This window comes from Pseudopodoces humilis, chromosome 4 (genome assembly GCF_049639895.1).
Source record: "Pseudopodoces humilis isolate 2021_Gansu_Grassland_sample_001 chromosome 4, ASM4963989v1, whole genome shotgun sequence".
In the NCBI taxonomy this organism is placed as follows: domain Eukaryota; kingdom Metazoa; phylum Chordata; class Aves; order Passeriformes; family Paridae; genus Pseudopodoces; species Pseudopodoces humilis.
The window spans coordinates 7,059,930-7,080,297 of record NC_142203.1 but is presented as its reverse complement, the minus strand read 5'-3'; the positions used below and the strand labels follow the sequence as shown (position 1 = coordinate 7,080,297).

General features: G+C 34.9%; 1 protein-coding gene across 1 annotated transcript in view; it reads left to right on the top strand.

The window, feature by feature from the left end:
* Positions 1-20,368, top strand: part of FER (FER tyrosine kinase) — a 157,254-nt gene that overhangs the window by 125,587 nt on the left and 11,299 nt on the right. The window contains exons 18-19 of the mRNA XM_088054103.1: positions 16,056-16,210; positions 19,920-20,042. Of these exons, the coding sequence (XP_087910229.1) occupies positions 16,056-16,210; positions 19,920-20,042 (278 nt within the window). The remainder of the gene's footprint in view (positions 1-16,055; positions 16,211-19,919; positions 20,043-20,368) is intronic.

The following is a 20,368-nucleotide window of genomic DNA, read 5'->3' as shown; positions in this document are numbered from 1 at the left end:
GAAAGCATTAAGGAAAAAAAGACAAAGCCAGGAAACATGATTATCTAAGCCCATGAATATTGTATACTTTAAACTCATTGTAATAAATTAGAGTGATTATTGAATCTGAAGTATACTGTGATGGAAGTGCCTGTGAACTATGGTGAAGAGCTGCTTCTGAATAAAAATTGAACTTTCTTCTAATCTATTATCTGTTTCCCTAAGCTATTTAATTTTGACATGGCTGATAACAAAAGAATTTAAAAGGAAGAGAAATACAGTTTTTTCCTTGTGGACACTGTATATTTGTTGTACTAATTGATACTGCTTTCCTTTGTGTGCTTTATTTGAAATTCACTCCAGGCTATATTAAAAGCAAACCAGGCATCACAGATTGAGCTTTGCCATAGCTGCACAAGGCTTGTAATTAGAGTAACAGATGTGTGGGTTTGGATGGCCAGAGTGTGATATAAGAAAGGTCTGAATGTATTTTTGCTTACTGTATATCTCCACACCATTCTGTCTCCATAAAACCATTCTATCTTTCGTATCTTGCTGATATGTGCTCGAGGTAGTGCTGTTACCAGAGGAGTTAGTGGTCAGTGTGTGAGAAATAAGTATTTGAACTGTGGCTTTTTCATGTTACTGTGTTAAATGAACATGCCGTAGACTACACAAAGTATTACATTAACTTAATCATTGTTACATTAATGATAGAGCTGGAAGTTCTGATGCTTTTTTCCCTTCTTTAGGAATAACATGGTACTTTATTCAGCAGCTATTAGAATGGCTTTTATTTGCTGTGGGGATTTTCCAGTGCTAATTATCTCTACCACGTACTACTCTTCTTTTAAAATATTAAATTATAAGGCATCTATTCATGCTAATGAAAAAGAAAGTTCTTGTTCAATTGTGGTCATTCTGAGACTAATATTAAATAATTAATGTTCCCAGAGGCCAGTTTAATATAGGATATTAGATTATGCTGTTCCTTAGCTACAGAGGGCAAATTGATGTTTCTTTATATTAAATAAATAAGGGGAAATTACCTTTTTCTTTTCATGTTTGTATTTTCTTTTGAAAAGGCAGTTACAATGTTTCATCTTTAGTTTTGCCAAATTGACATTTCCTTTAGCTTCCATTTTATGTCTAAAGATAATACAGCCTGTGTATCAACTGAATGATAAACATAGTTTATAGTTAAACATAGTTCTTTATATTAATGTTTTGAAGTGTCTGTTAAAAGCTTCAATAAGGCTGATGTTTTCATTTTATTATAAAGTTTCCCTAGTGGTCCCTATTCAGTATGTGCTTAGGTATCATCTTTCAGGTGTTTTCCATAAAATGGGGGAAATATCCAGTTATTTCAGACCTCTGAGCTTTTGGTATTTCATTTTTTTTGGGATCGTGATTTAAAATGTCATGTAAAGTTAAAGATAGTAATGGTTGAATTGGTTAGCAGCTTATTGCAGAACTATTTTGTAGACCTAGGTATTTAAAAAAAAGTAGTGTCAATATTGTCAGTAAGCTGTATTAATACAGATACATGTGGTGATTGAATTCACTGGTAACTGCTAATACAAGGGAAGCTGAAAATCCATTACTTTTCACAATAGCTAGAAATTTATAATGGATTCTATTTTTGCTTTCTGTTTTGCACATCTCACCTGCCAGTTAGCAATTAGAGGCTGGATATTTACGAGGTAGATATTTCGTTCTGGTCAGCTGACGCTTGTATTTTCAAGGAACATTCAGTATTTATGTATAACTTACATTTGACCTGAGGTCTTAGTCTCATGAGGAGGAACATGAAAAATCCTTGCTAAGGGGCATATGTTATGTATAAATATAAAGGGACAGAAATGTGCCATTTTAGGGATAATATTTTGTAAGGAAATGATCCTAAACTTTTTTAAGTTCCTTTACCTTCTGATAGTCCAGGGCTTTTCCTTCTGAGATTTCACACCTTTCCTTTACGTTTTCCCTGCCCTTCCAGATTTTACTGCATCTGGGTAAGATGTAACTGAGGGAAAAATATGCAAAAGGAAAATATGTTAAGAAGTAAATACTCTTGTTATTGCATAGGTAAAGTACATATTACATAGGTAAGGTTGTGTTACTTGGTAGCTGATACTTCTGCTCTTACATGTTTAAGTGAATAGCAATGAATCTGTTCTGTGAAATCTCAGATAATGGTCTGGTCTTTCTGCCATGCTGAATTCCTGTTTGGGTTTTAGGAATCATCAGAGAATTGAAAAGAATGACACAAAGTTCTGAATATTGCCAGATACAGATATGATGAATGTAGTTACATGATCTCTTCTTTTAGGAGTATATCTATTTTATTGTAAGGGAACAGTTGTTCTGTATAAAACCAAAATGAAGTTACTAGAACTTATGGGAAAATAGTATTTTATAGGCACTGAGGAGAAACATTAAGTATCAAAAGCTAATTATAAAAAGGCTTGTATCAGAATAAATTTTTAGGTTGTAAACAATATGTAGAAAATTTCAGAGGAGTGGATTTAAGGGTTTTTTTTTTTTCACAAAAATGTATGCATAGTATGAAAAATACTTATTTCTTGCAACTGGAGTTGAATTAGTCTATCTTTTTCTCATGAGATATCCCTGATACAGAAAGCTCACTCCTAAAACATGAGTAAGCTTTGCTAGGAATAAAGGAAAAAAGACTAAAAGAAATGGAAGCAAATTTTCTTAGACTCTCTCATTTTGTTTAACAAACAGTAACATTTTAAGTGTAATATTACTGTACTGTATTTGTTTTTACTTACTGCAATATCACTTCCATGTTGATAAATATTAGACATTTACAAGTATTATTCAGTAAAATAATTTGAATAACATTTTTAGAATAATAAATCTACTCACTGCATGAGAGCAACAGGCTCTCTCTAATTAAAAAACAGAAAGGAAAAAATGAAAGTTACAGGCTATTGAAACTAAGATAAAAATAACATGCAGTTAGTGTTTGTGCAACCATAAAGTCACATAGCTCTTCTGGATAGTGTAAATAATATTTTCTCTCATAGTCCTGCTACAGTGAAGAGCAGTGGGTGAAATGTAATTTCTTTCTAAGAAAAATGGGCTGCAGGATTCCATTTGTGCAATGGGCAAAGGAGGTATTAGTAGATGATGAACTATGAATTAGATGGTAGGATAAGACAAAAGCCAGAGAATAAAGGGAGTGGGAGAAGGGGGAGAATGCAGTCAACTACAGCAGTTGCTTCAGAAGTGAGGTTTAAGGTGGCTCTTTGAGCACAAGTCATTGACCACAGGGTATGTCAGTGTCTGTAGAGGGAAGCTAAAGTATGCTTTCATGCACCAATTTCTTTTCTTTGGGGAGAACTTTTCCTGGTTCTTACAGCAGAAAACTATAATCAATGTTTTTAAAAAGGAAAAAGATATAGTGTGTATCTAAGATCCAATGCACTAAGATACTATGTATTGCTTCAACATTTTATTGGCTTCCTTATACTAATTCTTGACATTCCAAAGAGGAATGTACCATAGTTACCTCAGACTAAAAACAACTTTCATTTAATAAAAATGAAAGGCTGTAAGACTAAAAATTCTTGGGCTGTGGTAACATATAATTAATTCCCAAATTGTTTTCCAGAAGAAAAACTTATTTCTCTTTTCTGAGTTTCATACACATACATAAACACAAATTATATATATATATATATATATGTGCTTACTAGGTTACACCTATTTTGTAGGTTTGACAAAATGTTTATCTACTATTTTTCCAGATAGTAGTAATGATGATATACCTTTCTCTGTTTTTCACCACTGCCTCGGGAGGTTTTTCAGAAGTGCCTCCAACCTTTACAGTGCTATAGTTTTATCACTGATGTATCATATTCATCACTGTTATCTAGCTGTGTACATAGTGAAAAACAGATGAAAGAAGGATGGTATGATGGGTTTTAGTTTGTATTCATGAAATAACTTGCTTTTAAAGTTTATGGAACTGAAAGGCTTTATGGCATATTGTTCTACATATCAAATAATAGAGAAGGCTGTTTTCCAGCTCTTTTTGTAAAATCAGGACATTTTTCTCTTAAAGTTAAGATAAATTTATGCCTGTTCAGCTCAATTCAAAGGTAAATTCAGTTCCAATAGGTACTGCTCACAAAAACAGTTGTGATCAAATTTAAGCTGTCTGAAAGGAATCACACTTGTTGAGGATGAGTAAAATAAAACACACAGAAAGCTAAGTGTATGCTTTGTTCTCTTTTTGTCATTGCTCTGTTCTTCTCAGCCTCTTTTCTCCTCATTCAGCAGAACTGTAGTGCATGGATGCGCTTTTATGAAACATTTTTTTTATAGCTGCATGTTTTGACTCAAATAAGTTACTTTTTGTCAAAGGCTATTTCAAAATCCTCATGCAAGGCAGTAAACAGCAAGGAAGGCCGTACTGGCATGTTAATTGGTTTGGAAGATAGATGGAGATCATCAAGGTACATGGAGCTGTGAGAATTGTTGAATCAATGTTACAGTACTTAAATTCACAGATTTCAGCTGAGTCATTCAAGCCTGACATAAAAGGCTCCTGGCAATGCTGGATGTCAGATACTTCATCAAGTGTCCTGGCTTCTGGGAAATAAAAATAGATAAGTGGAATAAGGGCCAAGCCCCAGTTTAAAAAAAAAAAAAATGCAAACTATATGTAGGAGTTAGGATGCTGTAAGTAAAAAATACTTGATTTGAAAGGCTTCTGCTTTGGAATAATTTTGATTTTGGGGATCAGCAAGATCAATTAGCCTACATATGCTCAAAAGGAAGAGTTTGAATTTTACTGTTCTGAATATTGCATCTTAGTTGGTTATAAACATCTCCAGGCTTATCCACTAACAAATTAATTGACTGTCCTTCCTGTATCTTAGACCTCTCTGACTTCTCACCTGCTTCCAGGAAGCCCCCCTTTCTGCCCACTATCATCGCTTGTGCAGACCACGCTTTCTTGTATGAGATTATCTGGACTAGTTTCTTACTCTTCTTGCAGGGTCATGCATGGATTCATGAAATCCCACTCCCTCCTCATGAAAATTCTGAGTATCCCAATCAGAGGACAAAATTGCAGTGGCAGGGTCTCCCATGCTGCAATTATCTTTTTTTTGGCAGAACTCAAGTATGAAATATTAGTTGTGATTACAATTATATTTATCTATCCTGGTTATTTCTTAATACATTTTAATTTCAAAGGAGTTACTAAACTTGAGTATACATTATTTTCTGTAACATAGCTAGACTTACGTTGTAAATTGAAACCAGTTGTTTTTAGCTTTGTAAGTCAATAAGCATCTCCCTAACCACAGGAGAGCATTATAACCTTCAGAGAGAGAGCCAAGCAGACAGAACTCTTAGAAGATTATAAAAGTTATGGAAGATTTTTTTATGTTAAACATAAAGACATATTTTTTCCTTAAGCAGGCAGTTTCTGCTTCTTTTAACTATAAAGGAACTATTAAATTGAAGTGCATCTGTTCCTGTTTGGGGGAGTATTTTATAGTAACTTAAACAGAGTTTGGTAATATTTTAGATTTGACAGTGGACCAGTATTTTTCTCTGATGGTTTTAACCTATGCTTAGAACTGCATAGTTCACCTCTGCTGAACGTTTCAAGCCTTTTGCAGGAGATGTTTGAACCTGGAGCTAGGTTCTGAAGTGCCACTCACATGCTGCTGACACCAGCCTAGGTTTGGAGAAAGGACAAGTTGGTACTCCCCAAAGAAGCATGTAGTTGAGGAAGCCAGAATTTATGTGATAGCTTTGCACAGTGTGGGGCTACATTTGACAAGTGAAACCAGACTACCTCTAATCACAAGTAAATGCCTGCATATAATGGAAATCTGAGGAGACTCAGCTGTGTTATTCTGACTTAATGAGAGTCTACCTGTACCCAGCTGGCAACACCTGTACCCCTTTTCTGTACAGAAATTAGCAGTTTGTGCCAATTGCATTTGAAATTTTGTTGTTTCCCCAAATATGTGGTTGGTTAAAAAAGTCACCTTTTCATATACGATGAAATGAACAAATGCACTAATCCAAGAAATGAATAATTCTTTGGGTCTCCCCCTCTTTGACCACTATCTTTTTATTGTATACTATATGCCTGATAGCATAACAGTAGATTACAGGGTGTCTGACAATTCAGTAAAAAGCTGAATTCATTTACTTAATCCATCCACTTGAAACAGACACTGGTCTGTACACCTTGTTTTGGTTTGTTAAGTAACTGCATTAATAAAATAGAATATCTTAATTTTCCTAGATGGATTTCTCACAATCTGGTAGATAATAAACTTTTATTTTCTAATACCCAGTTTAAGTGGAATCCATATCTTCCTAGGTTCTCTTTTCTTTTAACATGATTGCCTAGTAGTATTTGTTTATTACTGAATTTTTGTATTTAGACTTAATTTTCTAAAATATAATAATTCCAGGTTTAACAGGCTATGCCTAACACTTATTCTGACAGATGTATCTCCTCCCTCCCCTCCTCCCTCCCTCTCCTTCTCTTTCTCTCTTCTTTCCTTCTTTCTTTTTATTTATTTGCCCATACTGTTGCTTGAAGCTGCTCTTAATTTGATATCATCTGGAAATTTAATTAAATTCTTGTTTGGCTTTTCCCTCAGATCATTAACAAAGCTGTTAAATGCAAACAGGCAACTCCAGTTTGTTGCTCTATGTTATATCACCTTCTAAGAAATTTCTTAGCCATGATTCTTCAAGCAGGAAGATTTTAAATGTTTAACAGATGATTACCTGAACTTCAGTCATTTTATAGCCTGTGCCCACAACAAATGCTAAAATGAATGTAACGTGAAATGACAAAGAGGATCCTGTCTTCCTACAGTGTGATGGCAGAATAGTTTTTTGTGTGGAAATATTTCCAAATAATAGCCAGGTGCAGTAAATCCATAGCTTTGCAATAGTTTTCTAATAGTTAATTCTCTTTCTGTTTGTAGATTAAGCACGAGTAAAGTGTTTTCTGCTCTTCCAACTTTGAATCCTACTAGGACAAGGAACACTTAGATCCTTAGGGAGTGGACCCTGTAAATGAGTGAACGTGCTTCAAAGAGAGAAATCAAAGAGGCAGAGGGGCTATTTCTAAATGTAGAACTCTGGATTTTCCAGGGAAAGGACATTCTTGTAACAGATCACTTCATGAGATAGCATAAGGTTTTAATAGAAGAAAAGGGGTAGAGTTCAATACATGATGAACTTGGAGCCTCTGGACTTACTAACATCTCTTCCTTGACTCAGCCTAGCTGGGAAATTTTACCATGGTGGATATGCATGTAACATGTGAGTTCATCCAATTCCCAAAAGCTATGGAAGTCCTGTCCCATCTCCTGCTATCAATATGAGATGTAATCAAGACTCTTAATCAGCACTGTTTTGTTTTTTTTTTTTTCCTTTGGATACCCCACCATAATTCCATGAAAATTCCATCACTTTCTTCTTTTCTTTATTATGAAAAAAATGAAAAATACTTTCTTCCACATACAAATTTTATTTTTGAGTAGGAAAACTATTGTGGATTTTAAGTAATAAAATAAATCAGAACAGAGGTTCAGTTTACTTCCTATCTTGTTAATTTACAGGAAGTGAATAGCTGATTCTGTTCCTCTAAATTTCTGTATAGAAGTCTCTGCAATGTATTAGTCACATGAAATTTCTTTTGTATTTCTGTAAGCTAACTGCAAATCTTACTTAAGCTGTCTAGGACAATTAGTAAATGATTCCCCATATTCATTTTCATTTGTCTTAAGATTATTTTATTATAGTTAAAAAACAGGCTATTTTTAAAATACTAAGATATTTCAAGATGCCACTAAGCATTTGTTGGTAATCCTTCATTAAAGGTGGAGAGATATTGTAAGGTACAAATTACAATTCTTTTTCTCTGACTGGAAAATTATGAATTAACGGTTTATTACTGTATAACTTTTTCAATGGTTTCCATTGCCAAGAATGCTTAGCTGGCATATATGCTCCTTGTGTCATCCATTTAAATTCTTTTCTCCCTAAATAAGAAACATCCCCAGATGAGGAATTGCCTTAAATTGTAGCTAGCTTTTCTCCCTTTGCTATTGGCTTTCTTTGTGTCTGTCTCTTAAAAATGCGGGAGGTTTTTTTTTTTTACTTTCTAGCCACTCGGTTTAGGACTGCAACACAATCGTCTTGTCTAGCACTGCTGGATGCTGCTACTCCTCTGCTCTCTCTTTTCCTCATGATTTCTAATCAGACCTAATGTATTTGTTTTCTCTCTTATGCCTTGTGTATTATTTTCATGAATATGTAGTGTCCTGTACCTTAATTAGGCTGGATGCTTCATTTCTCTGTAGCCTTATTACCTTCACCTTTTTTTACCTTCATGAATAAAGTGTTTTAGGATCTAGTTCCTATAAAATACTTTATCTACTGAAAAATCATGAACATTAGTCCAGGGTTATCTGTTACTTTAAAAATCTTAACCCATGACTATCTGATGTAGGAGCAAAAGTAAATTTAAATTATGGAAATGCATGTAAAGATAACTTAAACTACAGCTGCTGTTGCATACCATATTAGTGGTGCTAGCTATTGAAAAAGCAGTAGAGTTGCTACCTGTCTTAGATTAATTTTGATATTCACCTGTGGCTAGTACTTAAATCTAGCCTGAGAACACTTTGAAATACTTCCTTTTTCACTAGGACTTGAAAAACCCTGCAAATACTGTATTATTGGCTATTTTATTTCATTCTAGTGGAAAAGGTGGGAAAAATATTATAATTATGCTTTTGGATTTCTTGGTTTCTTGGGCAGTTGCAGTGTTTTTCAATTCCATATGCTCTGCCTTGCATTATTAGTCATTTGAACCTAATACATTGTGATATTAACACTAGAAAACGGCTTTGTTTATTAGAATGAAAAGTTTCTTTTCTAAAAAACTTAGTCATCAGAAAATCAGTGATAGAAGCTACTCTACTTTAGACATTTTCTTTAAATTTAAATTCAGCATGCAGCCTTTTCTATCACTGATACATAACGGACAAGGGAATATGACCTTTGACTGTATCTGGTCTGCCTATTCAGATGTTTCCAGTTTTTTAAATTAGTTAAACCAATATTTAATGCTTCTGCACAGAGAAATCAATTACAATTTGACATTATACAATAGAGTAGAATAAAGAAGAGATTAATTCAAAGCTAAATTCAGAATGAAGAACTAAATTGAGTGATCCTCCAGGTCTGAAAGGGCAAGGACAGTCATTGTAGCTAGACTTACACTATCACACATGTTGAATAAAGCCATGATATTATAATAAAAATGCACTTGTTAGCAAAATTTGTGGTCTACTGTTATATTTAATTTTAGTTGCTTCTGTGAATGGGATAGTGACAATTTTTGCTTGAAAATGGTATTTTTCTTCCTATGAAATTTACTTGTATGACTGGTTATGGAAATGGATGGCACTGTGATTGTGATTTGAGTCCACTGTAATTTTATCAAGCCCAAAATGTAAACTTGTGTTCTGGTACATCTTGGATAATTAATTTTTGGACATTTAATTTCCCTTATAATTCAGTTAATATCAAAGAGATTTTTCTATTAAAAAAGGACTATTAAAAATCTTACATGTTTCTCAAATATACCCATATTTGTCCTTATGTCCTGTAATACTTCTGTTGAAACCCAAGAGCTTAGGAATGGTTGCATGGAACCCAGCAGGTGTTATTCCTCTGTCTGTCCAGTCATTAAGAATTTCCAGGTGGTTTTCATTTTCCTGTCATTCTAGTAGTGTAGGCTGTCTTCCACTCTGATGACTGTCCAGACCTTTAGCTTTTCACTAAAATGGGCAGACAGAAGAAATTGGATTGCAAACCTTTGTTTCAAGATACAGCAGAAGGGGAAAAAGAAAAGCATTAGACCTTTTTTTTCAGCATATTACATGTAATCAGCAGTGTACAGGAAAAACTGCAGTATCAATGCATAGAGGACTGTTGCAGACCAAAATTACTGTGATGCCATTTTCATCAGAATAACTGTTCAGAAGAATACAAGCAATTAAAAAACAAGAACTATTAAGTTCTAAACAGTTCAGAACAGTTGAGAAACAATGCAGGTAAAAATCATTTAGATGTTGCTGGTAGGAATGTTTCTGTTCAAGGAGCAGGCATTGTGAGGACAACCTCAGGAATAGGAAAAAGTGGGGAGAAATAGATGATGCAGCAATTTATTGTGTCATTTCCATCTTCATGGTCTACTGCTTTGATTCTCCTCAGAAGTGCTCATTGTCTACTATCCCCGTCTTTATCTCTTTTAAAATTGCTGGTAACTTGCTCTTCTAGGAAAGTGGAGGGCACACAGTAGGCTACCAAAATAAAACTCAAAGATAAAGGTTTCCTAATATGTCTGTACAGTCCCTTGAGCCATATCTGGGTTGCAGACAATAGGTTGACAGTTGTGTTCAGCTACTGAATTTTGTGGGCGTTGTTTTGTTATTTTTTAACTTTTGAGTTCCTTTTGCAAAATTTTTAAGTCCTTCACTTAAGTGCTAAGTGCTTTAGAAAGAAAAATTGAAGGTCATCAATGCTGTGAGGTGGGTAAAGTTTCTTATTTTATAATTGAGAGGAACTGAGCAATATCCAAAATTGTGGGTGGCAAGCAGAGCACCTGACAATATTGAAAAATCACTGTTGTATCAAACTTGGAGTTTCTCCGGTTTGCCAACACTGTTATCTGTGCAGATGAAGATGGACTTACATTATATGAGGAACTGAGAAAAGTTATTAGCATTGTGGGTAATATGGCTCCACTGATGTTCATAATAGCTAAAATAATGTAAAGAAATAAAGTAAGAAGAGGGAAGAAAACACAGAATGCATCAAAGGATGTTCTTCTGACCCTCTATTATTTTCCCATGTAGCAACGTGGAACAAAGACACAGACACCGTTGTGCATGCAAAGGAAATCACTTTATTGTAGAAAACACTTCCCTTTGATATCTTCAGCTTCTGCTGGGCATAGCCAAAACTTAACAGAAGGGCACCCATTGGCTGCTCAGCTTCAGTGCTGCTGTCCACATGTCCCATCACCCAATCAGCTCCCATTCACACACTGTCCATATGTTCCTCCTCATCACTGCTTCTCACCCCCCAACCAGCTTCCAACCATCCAGAGCCTGCAGCTGTGCCCTCCTACAGGGTGAACATAAGCTTTAATAACTTGAACAATTACAGCCCCATATCCTTGCATTCCCAGTCTGTTACAAGACACATGTTATTTGTTGGACTCTCCACATACAGCAAAATTAGTATAAGCATATCAAGAAAGTTCTGAAATAGATTTAGACACTACTGTGTTTTGATTTAGACGCTATTGGAAATTACATCAGGTGTATGAAGGTGAGGTAGCTATCTTACAGTTCACAAAAATCCTAGAAATTTATCTTGTAGTTTCACTTCCCACTCCTTTTCTTGTGTTTAAATAATATACTATTTTCATTGAATTTAATGTGCAGAGGAGATAAACCAATCCTGTTCACTAATTAATTACTTGTTTTTGTCACCTAAGAGTATTTTAACTGCATGATCCAGTAATGTAATTACATCCAGGGATGTAATGTAAAATGGCTAATTAGTTCAGTGAGGCACTCTGTGCTGCTGGTTTAGTTGTGAGGAGTTTACTCTCTTGTTTTGACTTCTTTTAACTCATGAAATTCCACTGCCAGCAATGCTAGGTAGTACTTGCTCTACAGATCCTATGGAGTGTAGAGGAGAAGGTGAGGAGGAAGTGTAAGAATGTCCTTAGTGAAAGGTTTAGTAGGTTTATGTCTTACAGGTGTGAATCCAGGTGGTACAACTCCCAGCACAGAGAAATTGCGTCTACTTCCTCCTTGAACTGCCTGTTGAATTTATAGCAAAAGTCCTGTGAGCTCTCACAGTTTCAGCAGATTCAACCCATATTAGAGATCCGTAGGAGATGTCCTGTTTGTATTCACAGGGACTGCAGAGCGGTGCTTAAAAAGGAAATTTCCAATTTGCATACTAGTTTTTATCTGTTAGTAGCTGGGGGAAGAGACTTTGTCACAAGCAGTACTAGGAATTTACATAATCTTGGTATTAAATAGTGAGAGTCAGCTTTTCTTATACTAAGGAGCTTACTCTGTAGCACCTCAGTGTAATGTGTGCCCAATTTGTAGAGCTTTCACAGTGTAAATAAAGAATATTTTCTTGCTTTCTATTAAAGATAAATACTGATTTTATGGAATTACTGCTTTAAGTAGCAAATGCTTTATGAGAAAAAAAAATTCCCAGAGACACCTAATTTCATACAATTATCTCTGTATTTCCTCAGGATGTTTGCTTTAGGGAACATTAGGGAGAAGGAAGAGAAAGCAAATAGAACACACTGTTTTTTCAGGGAAAAGAAGACAGGGAAAATAGAATGTTGATTATGGTGGAATTTTTTGTTTGGGGGTTGGTTTGCGGGGGTTTTGCTTTAATTGTGTTTCGGGGGTTGTTGTTTGCTTATTTGATTTCATTTGGTTTTTTAATGTCCATATAGAGTCATGATTTACTATAAATACTTAACACTGATTTTGTCTTTAATGTTGACTTCTCATAGCTAATTTGATCATCAGACCTCTGTATTTATATTTTCATGTTTCCCCTAACTCATGTTGTTTATCTTCCATTTGGAGTGAAGCTCTATTGTGTGTATTTCTTAAGGGAGTTTAAGAAGTAAATGGTCTTTATAAACCCTTTGTTATTATACTAGAACTCCTATCTGTAGAAAATAAAAATCAATTACAGTAATGGACACTAGAAGAAAATTGTCAAGATTTATTATTTTAAAGCGATGGGAGTAATAGTTGCTGATGCTATTATTTTTTTTCCAGATTCTGGCTATAAATTCTGTTAAATCACATTGACCAAAAGCATCTTCTATGGTTTTCTCTTATGTCTAGACTGAAAAATAAGAACATCCTTTTAAAGGAAGCTGTCAGGCATAATGAGGAACAGTGATGAATTTATTTGAAAAATACAGAAAAATCTTAACCAAACCCTCAGAATAATAGTAAAAAAGCTGAAGTATTCATAGCTTTCAGTGTAACTGTTTTAAAAATGCTTTTAAGCATGCAAATACATATAAAAATTAGCTGTAAAATAAAGCGACAAATCACTGAGGATATGAAACAGATGTAAAATGACAGTAGAAATACTAACAAGACAGTCTAACTTTGGGTAGTTTGTATGCCTCAGGAATGAAATAATCATACCTAAAGTATTTTCTAAATAAGTTAGAGCATATCATACACATGAAGATGGAAAAAGGCAAATTTGCTTCTGTCAGAGGTAAATATATGAAGTGCTTCCAAGACTTTATTGATAGAAGTGATGTTTTGAAAGCAATACAGAGTATTTTGGCATCAAAAATGGGAAAGTTTTAGCTGAAAGCAGAAAAAGGTATTAATACTATGAGACTCATAATGTGCAGGCATATAATTTGTTCTCTGTAGCATTAATTTACATATATCCTGAACAAGATGTCTTTATAAAGTCACAGTCTTTATAAACTTCCACAAATACCAGCTGATTTTCATGGAAGTGTTTTCATCCATTTTCAGTAGGGATGGAAAGCTTTTTCTCTAAAGGATTCTGAATGAAAAAGAAAACAATACATTCTATGTACAAAACTAACAAAAATTATGCACACTCGGTGTAGTCTTTGTTTATAAGCACCATACTGTGCATATTACTTACAATCTGCTTTCCCTAATAATCAGACTTGTGCATGAGGAATAAACCTAAGGCAGCTCAGTATATGCGTTTTTCTTAACCTGACTCAATATGTTTAAATACTAGGTCAGACTTCAGGTAGGAAATGCCTGTGATTTCAATTAACTATAAATTTTTTTGAGATACAAGCTTATTACTTTTTCTATTCCTTATGTGCATCAGTTACAAAATCTAGATTATATTGTGTAGCATGATGAAAGAACTAATTACTGAAGTATGATTGGAACCTAAGTCAAAAATTCTTGAAATTCTGTGGTCATACTTTTTACACACTTGAGTATAAACAATAACAATTTAATTTTGTTTTGCAGCTCACTTGCTTTAACTAGTGTAGCTGTATATGATACCACATGCTAACATCAAACTATGTAACGCAGTGCACACTGAGCTATTTTATCTATTTGTGTGCATCTTCAGCTGATGCCTGCGAGTTCAGATTTGATTTTTAGTGGTCCATCTTCTCAAACCACAAGAACTTCATTTATATCACTCAAGATCTAGAACTATTAATGTTCTTAGTAGTAGAAAAGCTGCATGAGTCAAATGTGTTAGCATTCTTAAGACAAGTTATAATATTTAGGGTCATAACTAGGCTCTGTCTACATATTGAATAACATAGTCCAGTACCAATATGGCTGAGCTGATTAAAGTGGATGTATGAGCTTCAGCATTCTTAAATATGGCTCAAGGCTTTTAGTTTGGGTTAAATGTAGTTCAGTCCTTTGTCATTACCATGGTTAATGTTGGAAGCTGTTTGCCGCTGGTTCAGACCTTTCTGCATTAGCTGTAGAAACAAATTCCATAGAAACAAAATTCTGTAGCTGGAGAAACAAATTCCATACATATCTTGAGCAGAATTCTAAGTTTGTTTCTTGCAAGAACAATGTAGTTTGCATGCACCAAGTTCATTCTTCAAAAACCAATGAATGCGCATTAAGTGCTCGGGGGATTCACTTCAGAATTATGCTACAGCTCCAATTCAAAACATCAGAGTTAATGTAGCTTTTCTGGAATATTCATGTATGCCATTTGTAAGCATATTAGCTACTTAAGATAAACAAAAACAGAATAAGTTTAGTTTAAAAATATTTTACCCATGATGTTACTAATGGTATCGAATTAATCCTCTTGCTTAACATCTCTCCCTTTAAAAAATTCCTATATTTTATTACATTACAATGGGAATAATAATATTTATTTTATTATATCGTATTTTAATAAGCTGTGAAACACAGAAATTAAATATACATATAGTATGTTTATAATATATTATTAGCATGTAGAGAAGCCACAGTAGTTTTTTTATCAGGTGTTACTGCATGTCTCCTAATCTAAAAACATAAACAGACTTTTTTTTTGGAGCGAGTTGACTTTCTGAGCTTCTCACCCATCACTGAGACAAAATTCCTTTTCTATGCTGAGTGGCTTTTAACTTTTGATAGAAACTTTTAATCGGCAGAGGGAAGATGGAGCTGTTTCTCAGGTTTCTTACTGAAACACATCCTGAACATATTTCAGGATGCTTCTTCAACTTCTTTTTCATTTTGGATAGGATCTGATTCATTAATCTGGGGTTTATTTCTGTGACCATAGAGGGCAGTTGTGATGGGTTAACTTTGCCTGGCTGCCAGACATCCACAGCAGCTGCTTTCTCACTCGCATCCTCAACAGCTCAGGGAAGTAAAATAAGACAGAAAAGCTTGGAGGTCAAGATAAAGACAAGGAAATCACCTACCGATTACCATCATAGCAAAGCAGACTGAACTTGGGTAACATGAATTTAATGTATTGCAAATAAAAATTGAGTTGGATGGTGAGAAATCAAAGACAAAAAATGAAATACCTTTTCCTCTTCCCTTCTTCTGAGTCACTCCTTCATTCTGGAATCCTTCACCTCCTCTGCCAAGGGATGAGTGGGGAATGGAGGTTCTGCTCTGTCCGTAACAGCTCCTCTCCTTCAGCCTCACGCTCCTCCACTGCTCCACTCTGGCTCCTCTCCATGAACTGCAGGAAAATCTCTGCTCAGGCACTTGCAGCGTTTCCTCCCCTCACTTTTTCATAGGATTATTTCTGACTTTTTTTCCCTCTTCCCTCACTTCTGGTTCCCCACATCTCCTGTGAACTGTTTTTTACCTTTTTGTAAATAAGCCTCTGAGAGGGGTCATCCCTCTTGGCTGAGGGGCTCTGTCAGTTTAAATGACTTCCAAATACTTTCAAACCTGTAAAAATGTGTGTGTTCATTTCTTTTTCTAATTTAGAGACCTGGCTGCAAGGAACTGCTTGGTAGGTGAAAGCAACATTTTGAAAATAAGTGATTTTGGGATGTCCCGGCAAGAGGACGATGGTGTGTACTCATCATCAGGCCTAAAGCAGATTCCGATCAAGTGGACTGCTCCAGAAGCTCTGAACTATGGTAAAAACACAACTGAACTTTCTTTTTTTAAAAAAAATAAAAAATTCAAAGGACAGTAAAGAGCAGCAGAGCCACAATATTAAAATGTATATACATACAATTCTTTTCCATCTGTTCAAATTAATGATGTTTAGAATAATTTTAATATTTCAGTCTGATTTTTGTAAAAAACACGTTTTGGCCAACAACAAACTATAGGGCAGCAACATCAGAATTGCTATTATGCAGCAATAGCAGAGTGCTTTGGTTCTGTTGCTGACTCATTCTTGTAGACAGCCTCGTCAGTCATCTAAATTATGATCATTAGTAAAATGAATGGCAAGTTCTGCATCTTTATGGCCCCTCATTGAAAACAGTAGAAAATGTTAATGTATTAGACCACTGTGTTAGATAACTCATTGCATTAGTGAAAATTATAGTCATTGTTTTGTTTATGGGTTTTTTTTAACTGCAGTTTATCTTAACCTGCATTTTTGTATATCACTAGGTTGTTGCATTGGGGATACAAATTCATTGTTTATCACTGAGGGAAGTGGTCCACACTACATGGGTAATAGTTCCAGAATAGAATCAGAAGCTGCTGCTCTTAGCTTCTTTTGCTTATATGAAACTAGAAAAATAAACTCTTCTAGGTAAAGTGGGCTGTGAAGAAGCAGCACATTTAATAAATGATGGCATGTTTTGAATGTACTTCTCTAAACCAGTTGAGTACACAGAATAAAATATTTTTAAATTCTTCATTTGAACTATCTATAAATATCTCTGCCATCTCTTAAAGCCTTTTTTTGGAAATCATGCCTTGGAAATCATAAGTTTGTGAATAACGATTGATAGCAGAATGCTTCCTCTCATTAGTACTTTTGCAGCAGGTAATGACATAACACAGTAAGCAGATCTTCCCTTTAAAAGGCTGACAATAAATTCAGTTTCAGTAATTGATCCTGTATTAGCAATTATTCTAAGAGGTGTTAGTATTGCCAGCATTCACTGATGAATGCTTTGCTGTCTTGGGTGTTTGATCCACTATGTAAAGGTGTTTTGGGTTTTTATTTCTGTTATTTTGGAAATGCATACAATGTTTTTGATGTATTATGAAAACCTATCCTTATAACCATATGAGGTCCAGTTGGCTAAATTTATCAGGAGACATGCTCTTGTGACAACACCTTCACTTGTACTGCCAAGTCTGTTTTTTTCTTCACAATACAAGAGAAGAGGGGATTCTGGATTAGTATATACTTATTTTGTGTTTCCTAAAGCACATGCATACTCCAACAGCTATACGTCATTTTCGGTAATGTTTGGAAATAAGCTCTCTCAAACATCTTTTAATATGTTCGGTAGTCAGTATTCCACTTTCAAAATGTCATGGAAGATTTCTGTGTGGTTTTGAAGGATATTTTTTTCCACTTCCTTGAAAGATATGAGTAAAACTTACTGGATTATATTTTGTTGTTTTCCATTCTAATAATAAGGTTGTAAGAATTGCATTGATTTGTGTAGGCAAGATTGGAGGTACTTAAGATATCAAAATTAAATAAAACTAAATCTGCAGTATTTCAAAACTAGTTAGTAACCACTGGCTAGGTCAGTGCTGAATATCAGGATTCAAAAGTTGGGGGAAAATGAGGAATAGGGTCATTTGGCCACTACATGAATGCTAATGTACTTAAGAAGCTACAAAAAAAGTTCATTTTTAGTCTCTGCTGAAGTCACTGTGTATGACAAATTAAGAGCAGTCACTAAAGTATTTTAAATTAGGAAAATACACAAGTTGTGAAAGCTAGAAACCAGATCAGGGCAAATGGAGGTGTTAGGGCATTGTGCCATAAGTCAGAAGCAAAATTCAGATGCCACTGGAGTTTTTGAGACATGGAACCTTTGGTTCTGTGTGGGTGCTGTTTAGATCCATTCTACACCATTAATGGGAGGACAAACCCATCACCCTAAACATTCCCCCTTTCCTCCTGTTTCCCCCAGCTTTATACACTGAGCCTGATGCCACATGGGCTGGAATATCCCTTTGGTCAGTTTGGGGTCACCTGTTCTGGCTGTGTCCCCTCCCAGGCACCCCCAGCCCTTTCCCCAGCATGGCAGTGTGAAAAGCAGGAAAGGCCTTGGCTCTGTGCAATCCCTGTTCAGCAATAACAAAAACATCTCTGAATCATCAGCCCTGTGTTCAGCACAAAACCAAAGCACAGCCCTCTACCTGCTACTCTGAATAGAATTAATTCTACCCCACCAAAAACAGCACATGTTTAGGATAATTATGGGGTGTTTTTACTTCCCCATCTTTCAAATTTTAAATACATTTAATATGTATGTTTGCTCCCTACAATATTTTGAGTTATTTGTGATGTTAATAGTAACATGGGGAGGACTTGGGTTTTTTTGTCTAAACAGATCTTGTTTTTTCCCCTCAGATAATGTAATAGCAGAAAATATAATTAGCTGTTCATAATAATGAACTTGAACTTTCTTTTAAAAAAACCAGCTAATCACCTATCTTGTATCTGCTGAATGCTTTCAGTGAAAAGTGTTAAATTACTCAATGTCCTACTGTGGGATACACAGACAAGAAAACTAATTTTCCTCCAAAGAGCATAGTGAATATCTGTAATTGCCAACTATGACACAAGCTAACACAGCACAGCTGGAAGTGATATTTAGTCTAAGAGTAAACTGAATTTTCTGACGTCAGAACAGTTGTCACTGTCATCAACTGTCACTATAATTTACATGTATTTTCCTTTTTTCTCCAAGTCAGAAGTGGATTAGTTTGGTTTGTTTGATGATTAGAGATAAACAAACAATACATTCACAAGTGATGTTTTTAAAGAACAAAGACACATAAATACAAAGTAATAGTTTGGAACAAAGAAGAACAGTCATGAAAAAGTTGAAAGTAATGTTGAAAATGGATTTTTAAGGTAATGTTTTCACTGATTCTGCTACAAAAGGCTAGGAGTCTTTTTCTGATGTGACTCCATCAGGGACAATAGAAATATCCGCTCCAAAATATCTCCTTTTTGCTGTAAATTCCTGTATCATTCTACAAAGAGGCTTAGAATTCAATTATCTATCAGTTATCTGTTTTGCTATCTCTGAAGCATGTTGGAGGCAATGGAACCAGCAGGTCTGATTTTGTTTTTTTTTTCCTAAACTGATTCAGTGCATCAGCTTTGCAGGATCCAGCCATACTTTGATTTTCAGAGATCAGTCTCTCAAAACATGAGAACCAGGCCTTCTTCTTGGTCATAAACAGTCCTGGTGATAGCTCTTCTCAGAATAAACACTGCCATGCTAAAATGGAGAGCTGGGAAAGGTAACTTTTCAAGAATATTTGGAATTGAAAGTAGTTGTAAATGAGAGAGAAAACCCTGACATTTTACTATCCTTCTATATTAAAAGAAAAATGTTTTTGTACATTAAGAAGGAAAGAAATTCTTGCATAACAGATTGGTGTATAATAGTAGAATTTAAGGTGAGCTTATGTAATTCCAGAGTATTGGCTTTAATATAACTTGTTCATTCTTTGAAATACTGAAGACTGTGAAATCTGTAGAATGTTTTATTAGTAGCTATGACTTTGTTTTGCCTGAAGCTTGCCAATGTAACACTTTTACCTTGACAGGAAATTTGGGCCATAATTATCTGACATACTGATTTCTCTGTATGTTAAGTAAAAGGTTTGTTTTCCTTTTCTTAGGGAGATACACATCTGAGAGTGATGTATGGAGCTTTGGAATCCTTTTGTGGGAGACCTTCAGTTTAGGTGTGTGCCCATACCCTGGAATGACCAACCAACAAGCACGAGAGCAAGTTGAGAAAGGTAATTATTTATAGGGATGGTAATAAATGCTGGAAAAATTTTAAGGACACAGTATAAAACAGCCAAGAAATAACATACAAGTTTTGTAGCAACTTCAGCAAAAACAGTATGAGATTTTCTAATCTGCTTAATCTAGTTCTCTGGGAAGAGTAGAGTGATGTATATATAGGCCTTTTGGACAAAAAAGGAATGCACTGACCAGTAACTTAAAGGTTGGAAGACTTACAGCATACTGACTTTCATTGTTGCAGAACTAACAGGTGAGATAGAAAAGAGGGATTTGCTGCTGTGCAAAGCAGAAGCTTGAACAGAATGAATTATTTAAG